Consider the following 19,445-nt stretch of genomic DNA (forward strand, 5'->3'; position numbering starts at 1 on the left):
ACCAAGTTTTCTCACAAGAGGAATCCTGAAGACGCTGGCCTTGTTTGTCACCAGTGAAGACGAGCAGTTCAGTGTGCAATTAGCAAACCTGCCAGAAGTCAGCGAGCAATATTGCATCTTCGTGATTTATTCGTGCCACTAAATTCCTCAAAGCTCAAAAACTCACTTTTCAAGGCTGGTTAATCCAATCATTTCAGCTCTTAAGTTTATTAGTGAAACAATATCAGATTTATTTATTTTTTTATTTTATCAGTGACATTTGGGAGAATTCTCCTAAGGGTTGTTACTCAAAAAGCTGTCACGCCTGTCTCCCATCCTACTTTGTTTAGATTTTCGTCAACAACAACTGTACGGGCTGTTTGGAAATTTGCTCCTCTGTGGATAAGCTGTTATAATTATCAAAAGATTTAGTTTAATGGAAAATACTGGCAATCTCACAAGCCTGAACTGTACTTTGCAAAATGTTAGCATGCTAAATAGTATAAACAAGGCCAGAACTACTAAAAAAACAAACTAGCATTGTTCTGTTTAAGTGATACATCACAGACTAACTTGCAGCCTGTTGCATTTTTGTAAATGATTGTTGGCCAAACAGACCCCAAGAGGACCGGCGCTAAACACGAATGCAAACGACTGCCAAGGCATACGATAATCTTCCATCCACTTCTCAAGGTAGTTTATCTTATATATACACCGAAGTAACGGAAAAATATGTCTTTCAAGCTAATATACACTACAGTCCTTTTATGTCCCTTGGCAAGTGGCACATGAATTTGTCTCAATCAGGGAAAGTCTGTAGCCTAAGCATACCGTTTCCTCTGCTAGCCAGCTGTCAAGGTCCTTGTCATGGGTTCCCAAAACTTTGAATCCAACTTTTAAAACAGTAAAACTGCAGCGCTGTATTTTTTGTGTGCAAAGTTGCGTAGAGACGTAATAACTCCAGAGCTTTGAGGTGTCCCTGTCTAGGATGCTTGACGAAGCGGTTTGCTGTAAAGCATCCCAAATACATTACTGGACAGGAATGCTGACGGAGCAAAATGCACAGAGGTGACACCGAGGTGCAAGTCTGACAGTGAGATAATTACCCCACCCCAACCTCTCCTCGCTCAATTCTTGGAGTCATTCGTCTCTCTGCCTTCTTTCTCACTTTTAATCTGTTAACATTCACTTCCTGCCGCCGCTGCCTTTCCATCACTCGCCTATCTATCACCGTCTTCCTCTTTTTCCCCTCCTGCCACAAAAAAAGATCAAATATCTCTTTCTTCTGGCTTCTGTATTGTGCTTTCCCGCCCACAGCCTTGCTACCCGTTCATCTTTCCCTCCATTTTTCTTATTGTGTGCCTTCCCCTCATACCTCCACGTCCCAGCGTTAGTTCTGTCCCTCGCTCTCATTCCTTTTTTGTTTCATCTCTTTACATTTTCTCTTCTCCATCCCTCTCTGTCCAAACAAAACTCCCTCTTCCGTTACCCCCGTCCTTTCCTCATCAGTCTTATCTCTCCAACCAACCAGAATAGGATGAATTTTGTCCTCCATGACCCCCCCTGCCTCCCGCCTGCTCGGTCCACTCTTCTCTCCACCTTATGTCCGGCCTGTCTCTTGTCCAAGTCTTTTTGTCTTTTCCCACCACTGCATTTTACTTGTTTTACAGGCGCCCCCAGCTCGATTCAGGCAGCCAGAAGCTAATTTGTTCCTTCACATCAAGCGTAGTCCTGCAAATTTATTTGGGCACTTTTTGCCTTTTGAGGTTACACAGAGACAGAAAGGATGAAGAAGCGAGTAGTTAAATTAAAATACAATGATTACTATTGACCCAGTGTGACTGCAACTGGATTACAAGACAGCTGCTGCTATTTGAACATTGTTTTTACTTCTTTCAAAAGCTCTACAGTCTTACTTTAAACTACAGCGGGATTTTAGAATAACTATTTTAATGCACTTTTTTGATAGGAACACATTCCCAGATTTTTGGATACAATATTCCAAAAATATGTGCTCTTCAATGAAATTTAACAGTTTGTTCTATGCGACTTTTTCTTGTGTCCATTTCCTCCCACTGCTGCAGCTTTGGTTTGTATTTTCCTACACTTTGTGAAATGCATTTTGACAGCCACCAGAGAACGTGCCTGAACTCGTTCCACTCAGCTGTGGGTTGCAGTGTAGGAGGCAGCAACAGAGAAACGCTGACAGAAATTCAACTCTAACAACAAAAGAGTGATTTTTCTCCACTGGGGAAAAAACAAAACAAAGCAAAAAAAAAAAAAAGAACAGCAGATTAATGGAGCAAGTCCTGTGGCTGAGCTAAAGCTATTTATTAGCTTTGATTTTTCACATCCTGTATATTTTTGTTCAGTACATAGCAGTATTTTTTCTGACCTCTCGAACGCGATGTTGCGGGTGTCCAGCTGCGTGGTCACCACTGGGGCAGACAGCCGGGCCGCTACCTGCTCGTCAGTGGGCTGCATTACTCCCAGAAGGCCCAACCCAGCTGTGGTGCTGCTGCAGGCACCACCCTTCCCCCTGCCCGGCGAGAGCGCTGTGAGGGATGACACGCACAAGGTCTCACGGAACACCAGCTGCCTGTCGTGGTCGACCTCCATCACCTCTGCGCTGGAGTCTGAGAGAAAGACAGGGAGAGAAGGGAAGAGAAAAGTTGAGAGCTTTTCAGTGAGGTGAGAAAGTCCACAAATCTGTGATGCTTAGACAGACAGACAGACAGACAGATACATGCCTGATACCAAGTCAATACAGGGCCAGTATTGCTGATACCAATACCAATATCAATACTGATACTTATAACTTATAAAGGGAGCTCATGAAGGGGAGACCAGTGTGTCATGATTTATGAGCTAAATCATCATCAACAGTTCAGTGAGCTACGTACTGAACTTGGAGGATAGAAATAAGTATCAATCCTACTGTGCTACATACCATTACCAACGCTGGTAAACACACGATCGATTATTGGATCGATCCCCCATCTCTACTTCCCACTACGGGAGATTTAAAGGATACATATTGGAGATAAATTTAGGAAACACAGTTATCGTCTTGGTTTATGAGAATCATTTGAAATCAATACCAGCTTCATGCCTTTGTGATCAATAAAGCCACAGGAAGCAGCGAGTTGGCTTAGCTTAGCACAAAAACAGGAGGAAACAGCTAGCTTTGCGCTCTACTCATTTTGATATTAAACCGTGTTTGTTTCACTTGTGCAAATAATTCTCAGCAAAAACGCAACGAAAGAAAAATGCTAATTGAATTGTGCTTTTGTTGTTCTCACGTCGCCCAGTTTCATCTGTCTTTCACCTCCATTTTTAAATATCAGCACTAGTCAGTGTGGTTTTCTTTGAATGCATTTTGACACACTGCGTGCACCTCACACAGAGCGAGCCAGTCGAGCTCAAACTCTCACCCTGTCCCTTGAAAATGAAGCTCCGGTTTCCTCTCTGCCAGGTCATCTGTTCAAATCCCATCAGGGTGGTGTCAACACGGAGACACTGACCACTCTTCCAAACTCTGTATGTGTCACTGGGGCAGATGCGAGACACCAGGGGCACTAAGGACGAATACAGACACTCTTTGACTCAAACCATGCTGAGCTAGGTCTCAGTTTTCTTTTTTGCATTTGAATTTTTTAAATTTAAGCCATTCTAACCTACACATACAATACAAATGCTTTTCTGACATGCAACTGAAAACAGGTGTCTTTAGCCTAAGAGGCAGATAAAATTAATAGATCTGACTGGTTGGTACTGGCTTTTACTGGATCACTGGACACAAGGACTGGACTCACCCCAGCTGGTAAACTCCCATTTCATCTCCACATAGAAGTCTTGGGCCTGCTTAGGGTGGAGGAGGAGAGCAGAGACAGACAGAGAAAGGAATAAAAATGAGAAAACACTGAGCATCGATAAAGAGGAAGATACGGAGGGAGAGTTGTGGAGAGTGATGAAGTTAAAGATTAACAGACAGAGGGAGGAGAATACCGATGTGCAGGAGGAGAGAAAAAAAGAAGTAAAGCAAATAAATGCAGCAGGGATGTCTGTGCCAAAGATGATGGGACTGGAAACTGGAAATGTCTGCATATGTGTGTGTGTGTGTTAATAATAGAAGTGATGGATGGAGGGATGGAGAGGACAATAATGTGGGTGAGAGCAGCGGCAGATGAAGAAGGATGAGATGTGTGTAACGCTCGCGGGTTCGTGTGCGAGTGCATTTGAGTGCCAGTGCTCCTTGCTGTTTTCACAGTGTGAGGGTGTTGTGTGTATCAGGGAGCCGGCAGGAGCAGATACACAGGAAGTCAGACAGTTTGGAGGCACATCCCTGCATCGCTGTCACTGTTTTGTGCAACAGCTCCAACACAATCTGCTGCTGCAGGCTTCTAACCATTAACCTCCTGTACGGGCAGCCTCGGCATGTCCATCACTGCTTTTTTGCCTTCAAACAGGGCAATCCTGAGGTCCTTAGGGAACAGCTATGAGTCAGATTAGAGGGAGAGAGCGCTTTGCAACATGGAGACATATCCTTTGAGTGTATCGCCCTTGTTAAAGAAAGCTATTAATACCTTCAGAAAGGATCTCGTGGGAAAAGCAAATTTGCATGTAAATTTGAAAAAGACTTATTTACATTTCAAATGCATTTATAGCTTCCATATTTATCACCCACATGGCTTGCACACTTATTTCATGAACCTGTGCACTACAGCGCGTGTGTGTGCTTATGGGTGCTTGTGTGAAATCGCACTTGGCGCAGTCGCTCCAGCAGGACGGGGATGCCCGCCAGTCTCTTGGCAGTCCTCTGGTAGTCACGGTAACGAAGCACGAGACGCACCAGCTCCGGATCTCTGGTACTCACCGCCTCCTGAAGAACTGAGAGGGAGAGTAAAACAGAACCAGTCACTCAGGCTTCATCTAAAATTTATGTACATGAACAATTTAAAGGGGGCAGCGAGAACTGCCAAAACTGAAGTGGGCCAAAGGAGAAGCTGGAACCACCAATTACTGCGTCTCACCCATCATTGATCAGCTGTCCTTACACTTGAACAGCACACTTTGTGAGTTGAACTATCACACACACGCTATATTATCTGGTGTGTGTATTTGTGTGACATTTTAAAGATGCAACGATCACACAGGCATGATGCTTGTTTGGTTAGCGTGCTGATATAACGTCTTCCTTTGTTTCACACAGCCAGGCAAATAATGCAATGGAGAACTGCTCTTGGTAGCATTAGTTTCACATTTACAACTAGAAGAGCAGCTCTATTTTCTGGCCTAATGTAAAAAAAAAGAAGAAGAAGCAGTTTTACTAGTGTGGTATGCGTGAAACTTACTCTTGACAGGGCTACCACTGTGAGGGTAAGTGAGCAGGTAAAGGTAAACAAAATATATGGACTCAGTATTTTTCAACTATTGATTCATTGAAATAACTTAGATTCAGTGCACTGCACTTAAATCATCAACGTCAGGGGAGAAAAGCCACAAAAAAGAGAGGAGATGACAGCAAAAACAAGAAACTTAAGGTGAGATCATATTTTGGGCACAAATGGAAAAATAAAAGTTACAAAAAAGAACTGATTTCAAACTCCATTATCTTCCCACTGCAAGAGCACAAAACCAAATTTTAAATGTGCCAGCAGAGATGAGATTTTGGTTTTCATTTTCCAAACAAAAAAGGTGTACAAAGATGTACGATAAAATGTATTATAAGGTCACTAAGTTTCCAAAATGTACCACCACCCTCCAGATACAGCTTATGCATGCTGTGCACTGCTCGCATTACCACAAATAAACTCCACACAGCATGTGCACTCACTCACCTGTCCATCCGTTGCGGTTCTCCTTGCTAACGTCAGCGCCGTGCTGCAGCAGGACCCTGGCGCAGTCCAGGTGGCCCAGCGTGACAGCGAGGTGAAGAGGAGTACGACCGCGAGGGTCCAGAGACTCTAAATCGGTCTGGATGCAAAAATAGAAGGCGGAGGAAGATGTTAAAATCCTAAATGTATAAATTAAGAAGGATCTATTTGAGTAGGAATTGGGGTTACTTGTGTATCAATGTAATGCTCTTGTGGCTCAGATAGAGGAGTGGCAACAGAAAAACATATAATAGAGACACAACTGTGCCGGTAGCAGCAGAAAGATGCGGGGAGAGACAGGTGCTAATTGATCTGTCACCACTCCTACATGGCTGGGCACTACACTTCTGTACTCCACTTATTTTCTGGGCTGGATGTGTTGGGTTTGGGTAAACATAGAGTGTACTACCTGCTTTGTTAAACAGGCCTCTGGACACACAAACACAGCCACAAACACACGTATCACACAACATTTTATGTGTTATACTGTCTGCTGCTCCTGAACACTTGAAAAATAAAGTTTCAGAGAGTGTTCCAGTATGAGTCTTGGTGAAAAAAAAAAACATGTGGGCAGGTAACAGAAATAAGCGTCTCTTTTCAACCTGCTGTGCAATTAAGCAAAAATATATAACCTACAGCCTCTTTGTCACCAAAAATACACTTTTTTTTTCTTAGTAAGCTTTTACAGCTTGAGGCTACACTTCAGCTCTCAGCTCTCCACTCTGAATTTAGAAGCGTGTCAACAAGGCCTCATTAGGCAGCCATACTACATTAGTGTTAATCTTTTCACATCAATCATACCAGTGCTTTGATACAGAAAATTAAAAGGCAGGAGGCTTTTAAAGCCCTCAAATGTGAAAAGTGTGGTAGAAAGCAACTGCCAGTTTTAGATGCTCACAAGGCTAGCTCGCTGCAGCCTCTGCTATTTGGTACAGCTTTCAAACAAACAAATAAAGTGTTCCTGGAGTAAGAAGTAGGAAGTGTTACCTGCTTTATCAAGTCCCGAAACAAGCCTTGTGCCTAAATACACCCATCTGTGTTCTGGGTGATAGGTTATTTACATCACTTCTCCTTCCCCTTTGGCTTAATCATTTTTTCCCTGCCTCCTTTGACTCAATCTGCCTCTCTTCTATCATTTTGTCTTTCAGACTGTCATTTGTTCAGCCCACCTCCTCCCCATCTTCTCATGCTGGCCATCCTCGTACAAGTCTTGACCACCAGAATCTAGACTCTATACTTTGATAAATCATGTTCAGTTCTTCCAAATGAGCTCTGCCTTTGAAATAATAATAATAAAAAAATCCCCACACATTTATGGCTTTCTTGACAAGTGTTAGGAGTAGAAAAGGTTACCCCTCAGCCTCCTGGAAGATGGTATCAGGTTAAAAATCCTTCATCGCTTTGTTCTCAAGTTTTAGCATTCACAAGATTTTCAGAATACTCGACCTCTAACCTTGGGGTCAAGGTCAGAGGTCAACTAGATGTGAAAAAACATTTAAATTAACTAAAATAAAAATAAAAAACAGAGTTTTGAAACAAAAAAATGAAAAGAGTTTGTGAACTTGAAAAAGTAATATGCTTAGTTTTAATATTTGTTAGTTTGGTAAAAGTAGCTACTACTCTGTGAGTAGATCGGGGTTGCCATTACTTATCTTTTGATAATGTGTGTGTCCTGGAGGTACACTAACAGGCCTGTCTAGGGGTATAAATGACATTAAGTAATAATAATAATAATAATAATACATTTTATTTAAATAGCGCCTTTCAAAGCACCCAAGGACACTGTACAACAGATAAAAACTGGAAATATACACAATGATAAAAATAGAAGATAAAAGTTAAAACATACAGAAATTTAAGAATAGGCAATTTTAAACAGATGAGTTTTGAGGGTGGACTTAAAAAGAGAGAATGAACTAATATTTCTGAGGTCCGGGGGTAGGGAATTCCAAAGTCGAGGGGCAGAGCAGCTAAAGGCCCTCCCTCCCATTGTGATCAGACGAGCAGAGGGAACAGAGAGAGAAAGAGAAGATGAAGATCTGAGGCAGCGGGATGGGAGCTTCATCTGTAATAAGTCAGAGAGGTACGGTGGAGAGAGAGAATGAATAGCCTTGAATGTATACAGAATTATTTTAAAATGGATGCGAAATTTGACCGGGAGCCAGTGAAGTTGCTTCAGGATTGGGGAGATGTGGTGGGTAGAAGAAGTCCTAGTAATAATACGGGCAGCAGAGTTCTGGACACGTTGGAGCTTGTTGATAGATTTTTGTGTAAGGCCAAATAATAATGAGTTGCAGTAGTCAATTCTAGAGATAACAAGATTATGGATGAGAATGGCAGTGGCGTGAGGTGTGAGGAAGGGGCGGAGGCGATTAATGTTACGGAGTTGGAAATATGCTGCACGTGTAATATTGTTGATATGTGAGTTAAAGGATAATGTGCTATCGAGAATGACACCCAAGCTTTTCACAGAGGGAGAGATAGGGACCAGCGAGTTATTGATGGTGAGAGAGAAATTGTTAATTCTGGATAGCAGTCGTTTAGTGCCAACCAGAAGAAGTTCCGATTTATTGCTGTTGAGTTTAAGAAAGTTGGAGGAGAACCAAGAATTAAGTTCAGCTAGACAGAGGATGAGGGAGGGTGGAGGAAGAGTAGAGTCAGGTTTGGTAGAGAGATAGAGCTGGGTGTCATCGGCGTAGCAGTGGAACTGAATATTATATTTACGAAAAATATGTCCGAGTGGAAGAAGGTAGATGATGAAAAGAAGGGGCCCGAGGACAGATCCCTGGGGCACCCCAGTGGATAAAGGAGAAAGCTGAGAGGTGAAGGATTTTAATTGAATGAACTGAGTGCGGTCAGATAGGTATGATTTAAACCAGGCTAGTGGAGTGTGAGAGAGACCAATAGAAGCTAATCTGCTAAGGAGAATGGGATGAGAGATGGTGTCAAAAGCTGCACTCAGATCAAGAAGGATAAGGATGGAGAGGAGACCAGAATCAGCTGCTATAAGAAGGTCATTTGTTATTTTTATAAGAGCAGTTTCAGTGCTATGTAGAGGACGAAAGCCAGACTGGAACTGTTCGTAAAGGTTATTATCAGTTAGGTGAAGATGGACTTGTGAAGCAACTATTTTTTCAAGGATTTTTGAGAGAAATGGTAGATTGGAGATAGGACGAAAATTATTAAAGTTGTTGGGATCTAGACCAGTTTTTTTCAGAATTGGGGTAATAGCAGCAACTTTGAAGGAAGCAGGAACAGTTCCAGTGGTGAGTGAAGAGTGAATAATAGCAGATATGAGGGGAAGGAGAGGGAGTAAGCAGGCTTTGACGAGGACAGTGGGGATAGGATCGAGCTGGCAGGTAGAAGGCTTTGATTTATGGATGAGATCAGCAATATCAGCTAAGGATGGAAGTTGAAAAACAGAGAGGAAGTGAGAAGGGGGAGAAGTTAGGACAGAGAAGCTACATTGAGCATTAGGGTCCAGGTCTAAGTGTATTTTATGAATTTTATCAATAAAGAATAACATTAGAGCATCACAGAAGTTAGATGAATAGAGATGAGTGTATCATAATCCTGGTTTGTTGCTTGCAGCTGTAAGTAGGAGTCTTTCCTCTGAGTTTACTAAAAGCTGCAGCCTCTCAGTGTTACCTAAAGGGTTTAGTATTTCCCACTGTTAAATATTTGCACATAATTTGCAAACGTGGAACATCCCACAGTGGTAAATCCCAAAGTTTTTATTTATCCACTTATTTATTTTTTACACCCAGGAAGGTAAGCTGTCACAAACACAGAGTTTTACATTTATATCTACTGCTCTGGAGGAAACTGTCCGTCCCTCTCATAGAACATCCCCCTTTTTTCTTACAGTGTTACTCCTTCAGCAGTTTTTACCGCACTGATCTTAGATCTGCCACCTAATTAAACAGAGCTGCTGATGCCCCATTTATCCACGGCCTTGGCAGATCCAAGGTCAGTTCAGGCAGTCTGCTGTGAGCTTGAATTTTAATTAAGGATTACTCTTGGACGTAAGAGCAGCATGTCTTGGAATCAGCACTTTCATAAAGACATTAAAGAGGCTATGAAAAAAAATCTTTCCAGGAATAAAAAAAAAAAATAGTGAGTGTTGTTGTTATGGTGTAATTATATGTAATAGTAATACTGTGACGCTGTGCAGATCAAACCTAGGATAGTTCAAGACACTTACTAATCTAGAGCAGTGGAAAGAGTAAATGTGTTCAAGGAAATTTTTTGAGCAATGAATGAGGAAGCTGCCATTGATACTGCACTTGATGGATGATGTCCGAATAGAATATGACCCAAAGGAAGTCCAACACAGTCTAACTGCAGTTTCTGAGAAACGCACACTGTGAGCTTAGATGGGAAGTCAGTGGTTACATTAGCAATCAGTTACTGCGGCTCTCTGTTTGTCCTATTTGCAAGGGAAATGAAGAAAACCTGCAAACACAAATGTGGAGGGGCGGGGGAGATAGCAAGAGACACAAAGTCGCCAACAAGTAAAAAAAAAAAAAGACAAGTGTAATTACATGCTTTTAAAATGTTTTTGTTATGTGCTGGATTGAGTTTAGTAAAGCATAACTCAATAATAAGAATATGATACCATGGCTTCAGCCTGTTAATGGGTGGTCTATCTGCGCGATCTCTACATCTTTGCTTAACAGCTCTATGCGCTCTCCACAGCTCTTCCAAAAGCAACTCAGTAGAGAAAGAGTGGGAGATAAAGAGAAGGACACAAATAACGTGGGCAGAGAAATTTCTGTAGCAAGAGAAAGCCTGTCGGCAAAACTTTAACTAAGACAGGGGAGGACAGGGAGCAGGCTGAAGAGAAAGAAAGAGTAATGACGGCTCTCGCGAGTTACGGTGACACCAAACGAAGACGCGGGAGGAGGTGAGGACTGGAGAACAGGAGGGGAACGAGCGTTTGGAGGGAGACAACAACATGAGGGAGTCCCTCAGGAGCTGTGTAGGCTGGAGAATATAGGGAGCGTGCGAGGGGTGGATTATTACAGAAAAACATGGCGGAAAAAAGAGAGCAGTCAGCTTTGTTTTTGCGTGTGCTGAATAACGAACTGTGCATCATGCAAATGCAGCCATTTTCCATGCCGTGCATGTGTGTGCATGTCGAGCACAAGCACGGTGTTATGGGAAACTGTAGAGAGCTCGTGCAGCATAAACGTGAAGAGCAGTCAAAGTCACAGAACGGTCTGAAGTCAGGCTTCTGTCATGTAAACACAAAGAAGAAAGAGAAACAAAATAAAAGATGATTTGTGTGAAAACCAACCTCCTAAAATGGATTTTTTTTCTTTTTTTTGAAAGAAACCACACATATTTTTGTGAGCACATAAAATAGACAAAAAGTCAGAGACAAGAACCAGATGATGTTAGAGAAAATGAGATAAATGAAAGAAGGGAAGGGGGGTGGGGGCTACTAACGTCTTCATTTTGTTTTCATAAGACCCTTTTACTGTCTCACACCTGCTCTGCCTTTAAGTGTCCCCGTGTAATTTTGGTGATTATCAGTTTAAGCTTATTTTATAGCTCTACTTGATTTAATTTACTCTGGATACAAGAGCTGAACAACAGCTGAAATGCAGCACAGAGGCAGAAAGAGAGACCAAGGGAGAGACGTGGGGGAGAAAGAAAGGGTGCTAATAAGGGAGAGGATAAACTGAAACATTTGGCAAGGTGGAAGGTGACAGAAACAGTGGTAAATAAAGTCAGGGAAGGATGCCAGTGGGGGTGATTACAGGCGAACAGGGGAATTTAGAAAGAGACAGGTCAGAGAGTGCAGGATGCAGCCAAAAAGCAGTGCACACAATACATAATAGGATTACAGAGAAACAGCAGGACAAAGCGCTGAACTTTCATGTAGATAATTCCTTTCTCCTAAGAGAGAAGAAGAATATATGCCCCTTAAGGCAATTTTGGCAGCCAAAGATAAGTTGGCCAAAGCCTCTGCTTTTGGCTGACACACACAGACGCACATTGGAGTGTCTCTGGCTCCTCCTCCAGGTGGCGGATACACATGAGGGTGGTCTACTCAAGGCTATTTGGGCTGAGCCCTTCCAGGCCCCATGGGTAAAGGCTCAGGCACCAGGCTCACGCTGACTAACCACTCCTCCAAGTGTCTGTGCCATGATGAGGCTCTTATGCTCTGTGCCTCGATTCTTTTCCCCTAATAGAGGCCATCAGAATAGCAACTCACCTAGTTTTTCTTGGAGGTCCTGGGGTAGACCCAGGGCAGGTTAAAGAGATTACACCACTTGGCTGGATTGGATGGATGGATGGGTATATGTCCCCCTGTATATTGTCATTGGTCACCCATGCTGCTAAACTGATTTGTGGGACAAAGAATTGAACTGAATTGAATTGAATTAAATTGAACTGAATTGGATAGATGGATAGATGGATATGAAACTACACTCGAGCGCCCTCCTTTCCATTTGTTTTCCTATAGCACTTCTCTGTGATGCATTATACTAGGCACACAGTATTATGTGCAAAACCCATTATGTTGGTAATTGGAAGTCAGTCTGAGTGAGCGTGACAAATCCCTGCAATCAGAGCACATCAGCCTCTTAGTGTTTAATAGTTAACCTTATTGTTATTTTTGCACCTTATAAGTTAAGACTGAGAGCATAATAAACTTGCTGCCACACACATATTCTCACCAAAGGGTTTCTCTGCATCTTAACTGCTTGTTTTTTATCAACTTTCTAAAAGCCAAACATATATTTAAAAGGGCCATGCTCCCCCCATTACAGATCGACTGAAACAGCTTATCATCAGCTCTCCTTAATTTCTAAGTAACGCGAGCAACGCGACACTTAACCCCTGTCAAATCTTCGACACAACACGACTCAATATGTGAGACATTTGTTGTGATGACACCTTCAAGCGGTACGAGAAAACAGCGTCAGTGTCATACTGTAGCAGCAGAGATTTGCTGCAGCTCATTTGGCCCAATTTGCATCAGAAGTAGCAGAGATAGGAACGAATTGTGACAGACAGTGCTCGGAGTTAGCAGAGCAAACAGAGCTATAATTCAAACTGTGAGTTTAAAGTAATGATCGTGACAGTAGAAAACATCAGTGATAGAAGACAGGAGCCATACGTAGACAAGTAGCAGTGACACAAAGATATCCACTGAGTGAGTCCATACACAGACACAGACACACACACACACACACAAAACTTGGAGCAACACTTAAGTCCACTTAGAGCTAATGTCCTCCCACGACGACATGCTGACCTGCAGACTTACTGACATACTTACTCATTCACATGTGAACAATGTTCAGCTGAAAAACAAAAGACGCACGCACGCACGCACGCACGCACGCACGCACGCACGCACGCACGCACGCACGCACGCACGCACGCACGCACACACACACACACACACACACACACACACACAGTCTGAGCTAAGTCATGATGAACAACATTTCCTCTCCCCATTTACAAACTAGGAATTCTCAAGAGAAAATAGTTGTTTACTACTAATGGGCTTTTCTTTCTTGAGTGCAAACACACAGACACACACACACACACACACACACACACACACACACACACACACACACACACACACACACACACACACACACACACACACAGGGCAGTCTAATTGCTCTTGTTTGACTTGTGTGATTCCGTAGTTACAGTAGGGACATTATGTCATCCCTACTAATCTCTGAGCTTCCACTCGTCATAACAAAATCACAATGGATGGTATATCGTGGTCATGTAAAGTTAGCGATGAAGGTGCTTGGCGCAAAAATTTCTCAGTTGACTAAAGGTAAGACTGTACTAAATAAGCTTTTCTAGTCCCTAAGGACCCCAAAGCACTTTACACAACCAGTCATCCACACACAGGTGATGGCAGCTACAGTGTAGCCACAGCCACCCTGGGGCACACTGACAGAGGCGAGGCTGCCGGACACTGGCGCCACCAGGCCCTCTGACCACCACCAGTAGGCAACGGGTGAAGTGTCTTGCCCAAGGACACAACAACCGAGACTATCCAAGCCAGGGCTTGAACCGGCAACCTTCCGATTACAAGGCGAACTCCCAACTCTTGAGCCACGATCGCCCGAGACAGTAAGCTGTCACAGTATGTTGACATGAAACATGAGTAGGAAGCCTTTACAGCGAGACAGCATGCATAATAAAGACACTGGAGCTAACTGACATGAAATGGAAATGCAGCCATATTTAAAGTGATTCGAACAACCTGTGGTTTCCCTGCCAAAAAGCTTTCTGTGAAAAGAGTCAGCAGCAGGACACTAAAGGCCAATCAGCTATCAATAATAAAGGCTTAAATGACTAAAATTAAAATGAAAACGTTTTCTCTTTTGAGGGCTAGCCAAACAAGCAAAGCAAATGTCAGCTTATAGAAATTCATTGAATCTGGAGGACAGAGGGGGTTTGTGAGGGGTGGAGAGTCTATAAATGGTGGAGGTAAGTGAGCAGTCAGCTTTATTTGTGTGTGCTGAAAAGTGAACGACGGAGTGTCCAAATGCAGCCATGTTCTGACGCAACTTTGCTTGGTTCATACGTTCACTGCTTTTCCTCTGTCGTGCTCTTCAAATATATAATTTCTGCACAACCAGGCCATGCTTTCTGTACTGTAGTAACACTAATGATCCTACCATCCCCATCATCCCATCCTTCCTGTCTACTTGCTCCCATTTTCCTTATTAGTTCTCTAGCATATATACCATTTTTACTTTGAGTCTTATTTTTGCTTCAGCTGCTTTTGTAAGCTGTTACAAAAGATCTGGTTTATCTAGCCTAGTCATGGTTTTCTGCCTCTGTCATCATCAGTCGGGAATGTAATGCCAAAATAAATATACGAGACTTCAAGGTAAAGGTAACATCTACTTTCTCAAATACTGAAACTTGACCTTAAACCTAAAACTTCCCCTATGACCTGTGACCTGTCGGTTATTACAAGGTTAAGATAAGTTGTCTACTGCCACATTCATGGTCACTTTTCCAGATACACCTAACCAGCATGGTCGCTGGTGCCAGACAGATGGATCTGAGAAAGTCATTAACTGTTGGTCTTTGGGGATTTTCCCACACAACCATCTCTAGGGTATACAGAGCTTCATGCCTCGTTGATACCAGAGGTCAGAGGTCAATGACCAGACTGGTTCGAACTGATAGGAAGACAACAGTAATTCAAATAACTTGTTATAACCAAAGTATACAGAAGAGCATCTCTACAGCCGCAGAAGACCACACTGTAGTGGATTTTTGTATGACATGTATACCTATATATCTAATGTGGTGGATTTGTACCTATATATCTATCTGAATATATATATACTGTAACTTTCATGTAGAGTTTTAGGCACACGGTGACACACACACACACACGCACACAATAAATGTTACATGGTATCAGAGATACTGAAAACAACATAATGAGATCACTGTCATGTACACACACACACTATAAACCTACACTGGAGTGTTTATTTTTATGTAATGCATTTATTTGATGTAGTTAGGTCAAGTATTATTCACATGAATATCACAAGATTATCACAAAAACTATGCTATTTGCTGTACTAATGTGTGACCTTTGACCATGTTGTGACCTATTGTCAGAAGGCAAAGCAAAGGGTTAACCTAGGGGTGTCACTTTGGGCCGGGCCCTCAGCCAGAGCCCTGCCTGAACTCTGGCCCGTACTTGACCCTGCACCTGCTGTTCCTGGGCTCGTGGGAAAGTTACTCAGCAGCAGGAGGTGGGACTACTGGTACCTTTAAAAGGGGGCCTGGGAAAGCCCTCAGGGCTTTTTTCTGCTGTCTGTCCGTGGGGTTGGTCCCTACCTGCATGCGCTTACGGCGAACACCCTAGGGGAGCTTTGCTTTTCCTTCTGTTTTGCTGAGTTCAATAAAACAGCTGCCATAGAACTTTGCTCCTCTCCTGTAATTTTTGTGTTTTTGACTTTAATTGAAATTGGAAAGCTGAGATCCACCTATTGCTAATCTGAAGAATTGCTCTCAATTGTGACCACCACAACACCGGGTGCCACTCTGTCAGCTAAAAACAGGAAATTGAGCCTACAGTTTGCACAGACTCACCAAAGTTGAACAAAAATGGGAAACAACTTGCCTGGTTTGATGACTCACGATTTCTGCTGCAACATTCTGATGGTAGGGTCTTAATTTGGTGTAAACATAATGTGGGGGATATTTTCTAATGAACACTTTGGGTCCATTAGTACCAAGTGAACATCATTTAAAAAAGAAACAGCCTATGTGAGGATTGTTGCTGAACATGCCCATCCCTTTATGATGACAGTATGCACCAAGTCACAAAGCTCAAATCATCTCAAACTGGTTTATCGAACATTACACTGAGTTCACTGTACCCAAGTATCACAGTCACCAGATCCCAGTCCAATAAAGCACCATTAGGAGATTCATATCATGGATGTGCTCCTTGCCAATGTGCAGGAACTGTGTCATGCTATCATCATAGTATAGACTATAGTTTCTGAGGAGGATTTCCATCACTTTGTTCAATCTATGTCACAAAGAATTAAGGTAGTTCTGAAGGAAAAAGAGGGCCACACCAGGTTTTTTACCGTACAGATGCGAAAGTTGTATCATAAAATAAAATGCAACCAAATAAAGATTACTGATTAATTGTCCATATCAGGTGTATCTTGAAAAATCTACTACTGCTGCTACCGAAGAAACACGCATGTGGTTATTTGCATAGAGAGATCCAGTCTCACTTCCTCTGGGAACTACCGTGTAACCTGTCACTTTTGCAATATTCCTCATGTGCACTTTCTAAGATCCTGGTCTTTTAGAAAAGAAGGAAGTGTCATCATCAGCGCCATGTCAAACCGTTTGATTTCATTATGAGAAGACAATCATCTCATTACGATGGCACTGTTGACAGATGAAAACTTCATACATTTGTAATGAGATGTAGGGACTCTGGTTTTGGCAGCTCCGCATGTCTTTGCATACAATTTTGAGCCAGTGTAGATTTTTCTTCCATGCCTTTATTTTCTTAACATCTGTGTATGCCTTCTTTTTTTTACTCTTTGTTGCAGATCTGTTTTTCCATTTTTTCTATTTAATCTTTTGCATCATCCACTGATTATTTGCCTGTTTTGATTTTTTCCTTCTCTCTTTCTTTCTCCTTAACCCATATCTGCTCTTTATAACCAAACTATACTCTTTTGTGCTTTCCCCTCTAACCCCTTCTTTTTCATTTGTTCCTGCCCTCCCATCAACAGAGAGCTCAGTGGAAGTTGCATTATTGATAGGCATCTCTGTCTGTGGCATCTGCTCCTTCTCTCACTACTCTCTTTTCTCCCCCTCTCTCCCTCGTTCCATGTGTGCCTGGCCTGACGCAGCTTGGCAGGTACTTAGGCTAACATCAATCTTTCATGCAAACACCACACACACACACACACACACATACAAAGTGTGCATATTCACAAACAGCAGCCCTCTCAAATGTTTGTGCACGGGGCGCATAGGAACAGAGGGTGGGAAAGGGAAAAAGGAGTGTAAAAATAACTTTTCCTCCCCTTGCCCTCTTTCTCGCCTCTGCGATTCTCAATCCAGAGGAGGCTCAGAGAAACGCTACACTCCCACAAAACCCTGATTTAGTCTCATCATAGCAATGCTTCCAAAATAAATAAAAGAGACAGTACAAAACCTGCGTCACAGGTGACACGACGAGTAAAACGACCGGTGAAGAGGGCTCCCCGCAGAACAACAAAACCTCTACAGAAGTCTCACACTCTTCTAAAAAAAACAGTTGCATTTCATTTCTACTTGTGCAGGCGCATGCCGTGAATTCTAACAGTGGAAGTAAGACCAAATCATCAAGTGAAGACGGTGACCTACTTTTCAGCATATCTAATGTTTCTCTGTTTCACTGAGCTTAGCCTGTTCATTGTCAGCTATAATCTCTCAACAGGTTAGATCTGCAGACAGACAGGAAGACATGGGGCAGGAATCAAGACAGCGCGAACAGTGTGGGATGCCAGTGGACCTGCCAGCGTGGCAACAGGAGCAAATACAAAGCCTCTGTGATGGTTATCTAAAGGTGCTGACACCTTTTTGTTTGAGCTAGCACATGTCACCAAAACACCAGGAAGTACACGTGTGTGGAGGGACAGCACTGCGTTTGCATAAGACACAGGCATAATCTTCTGTTTGAATGGCAGCGTCAGTGCATATGCTATAAATGAACATAATCACATAATGTCGCCTACTGGAGTGAAACAGCCACAGCTGTCACTTTCTTTCTTTGGTGAACGTGTGTGTGTGTGTGTGTGTGTGTGTGTGTGTGTGTGTGTGTGTGTGTCAGCTTTTGAATTATGCAGCAATGTCAGGTAAACCTGGTGGCGTGGCAAGAGACGGCTGCACTGAGCTCTTGCTCATGTTGAGAGCAAAGGGCTGTTTTTTTGTCATTGTTGTTTGTGTACATCATTCATTAGCATCTGTCAAATTCAAGTGCCTTGGATTTGCTAAAATGGATGAAAAACAGCATAATTAGCAATGCATCTCGAAACCAAGCTGCAAAGCAGCACAGCAAATCCATATATTTAGATTTGCCACTGTCACGGTTCTGATTTGGTTCAGTATCCTGAATCATATTTGGAAATTACTGAGACGAGTCTGGACGTGTCACATCTGGATGACAACACATCCAGACCTTTGGAATGGAGTCCGAAGGTCTGGATGTGTTGTCATCTATCACTGCATTTATATTCATGGTTGTGCACTGAAATCTGAGACTCCTGTGTTCATGCCGTTCTTGCCGTTCTAACAGCACATTCACACACATTTATCCAAATATGTATCCAAGCAGAGAAGCCCAGACCTCCCTCTCCCCAGCCACCTCCTCCAGCTTATCTGGGGGAACACCAAGGTGTTCCCAGGCCAGCCGAGAGATATAATCTCTCCAGCGTGTCCTGGGTCTGCCCCGGGGCCTCCTCCCGGTGGGACATGCCCGGAAAACCTCACCCAGGAGGCGCCCAGGGGGCATCCTTGTCAGATCCCCAAACCACCTCAACTGTCTCCTTTCGATGTGGAGGAGCAGCGGCTCTACTCTGAGCCCCTCCTCAATGGATGAACTTCTCACCCTATCTCTAAGAGAGAGGCCAGCCACCCTTCAGAGGAAACCCATTTCCGATGCTTGTATTCGTGATCTCGTTCTTTCGGTCACTACCCACAGTTCGTGGCCATAGGTGAGGGTAGGGATGTAGACGTAAATTGAGAGCTTTGCTTTTACACTCAGCTCTCTCTTCAACACAACACACCGGTACAGCATCCGCATCACTGCAGTCGCTGCACCAATCCGTCTGTCGATCTCCCGCTCCCTTCTCCCATCACTTGTGAGCAAGACCCCTAGATACTTAAAGTCCTCCACTTGGGCAGGGTCTCGTCCCTGACCCGGAGTGGGCACTCCACCCTTTTCCGGCTGAGGACAATGGCCTCAGATTTGGAGGTGCTGATTCCCACTGCTTCAAACAAGGCTGCGAACCGTTCCAAGGCGAGCTGGAGGCCATCACCTGATGAAGC

The 19,445-nt window shown here is 43.2% G+C and overlaps 1 protein-coding gene across 3 annotated transcripts in view; it reads right to left on the reverse strand.

The window, feature by feature from the left end:
- The window catches only part of ankrd13b (ankyrin repeat domain 13B), a 41,645-nt gene that overhangs the window by 13,182 nt on the left and 9,018 nt on the right, over positions 1 to 19,445 (reverse strand). For 2 of the 3 annotated variants that reach the window (XM_026192435.2, XM_026192439.2), the window contains 5 exons: positions 5,820 to 5,955; positions 4,745 to 4,869; positions 3,795 to 3,843; positions 3,414 to 3,557; positions 2,375 to 2,615 (listed from right to left, as the gene is read on the reverse strand). In XM_026192435.2, coding sequence (XP_026048220.1) covers positions 2,375 to 2,615; positions 3,414 to 3,557; positions 3,795 to 3,843; positions 4,745 to 4,869; positions 5,820 to 5,955 — 695 coding nt within the window. The remainder of the gene's footprint in view (positions 1 to 2,374; positions 2,616 to 3,413; positions 3,558 to 3,794; positions 3,844 to 4,744; positions 4,870 to 5,819; positions 5,956 to 19,445) is intronic. The other variant, XM_026192438.2, reaches the window with a different exon arrangement.

This window comes from Astatotilapia calliptera, chromosome 14 (assembly GCF_964374335.1).
Source record: "Astatotilapia calliptera chromosome 14, fAstCal68.1, whole genome shotgun sequence".
NCBI classification, from domain to species: Eukaryota; Metazoa; Chordata; class Actinopteri; order Cichliformes; family Cichlidae; genus Astatotilapia; species Astatotilapia calliptera.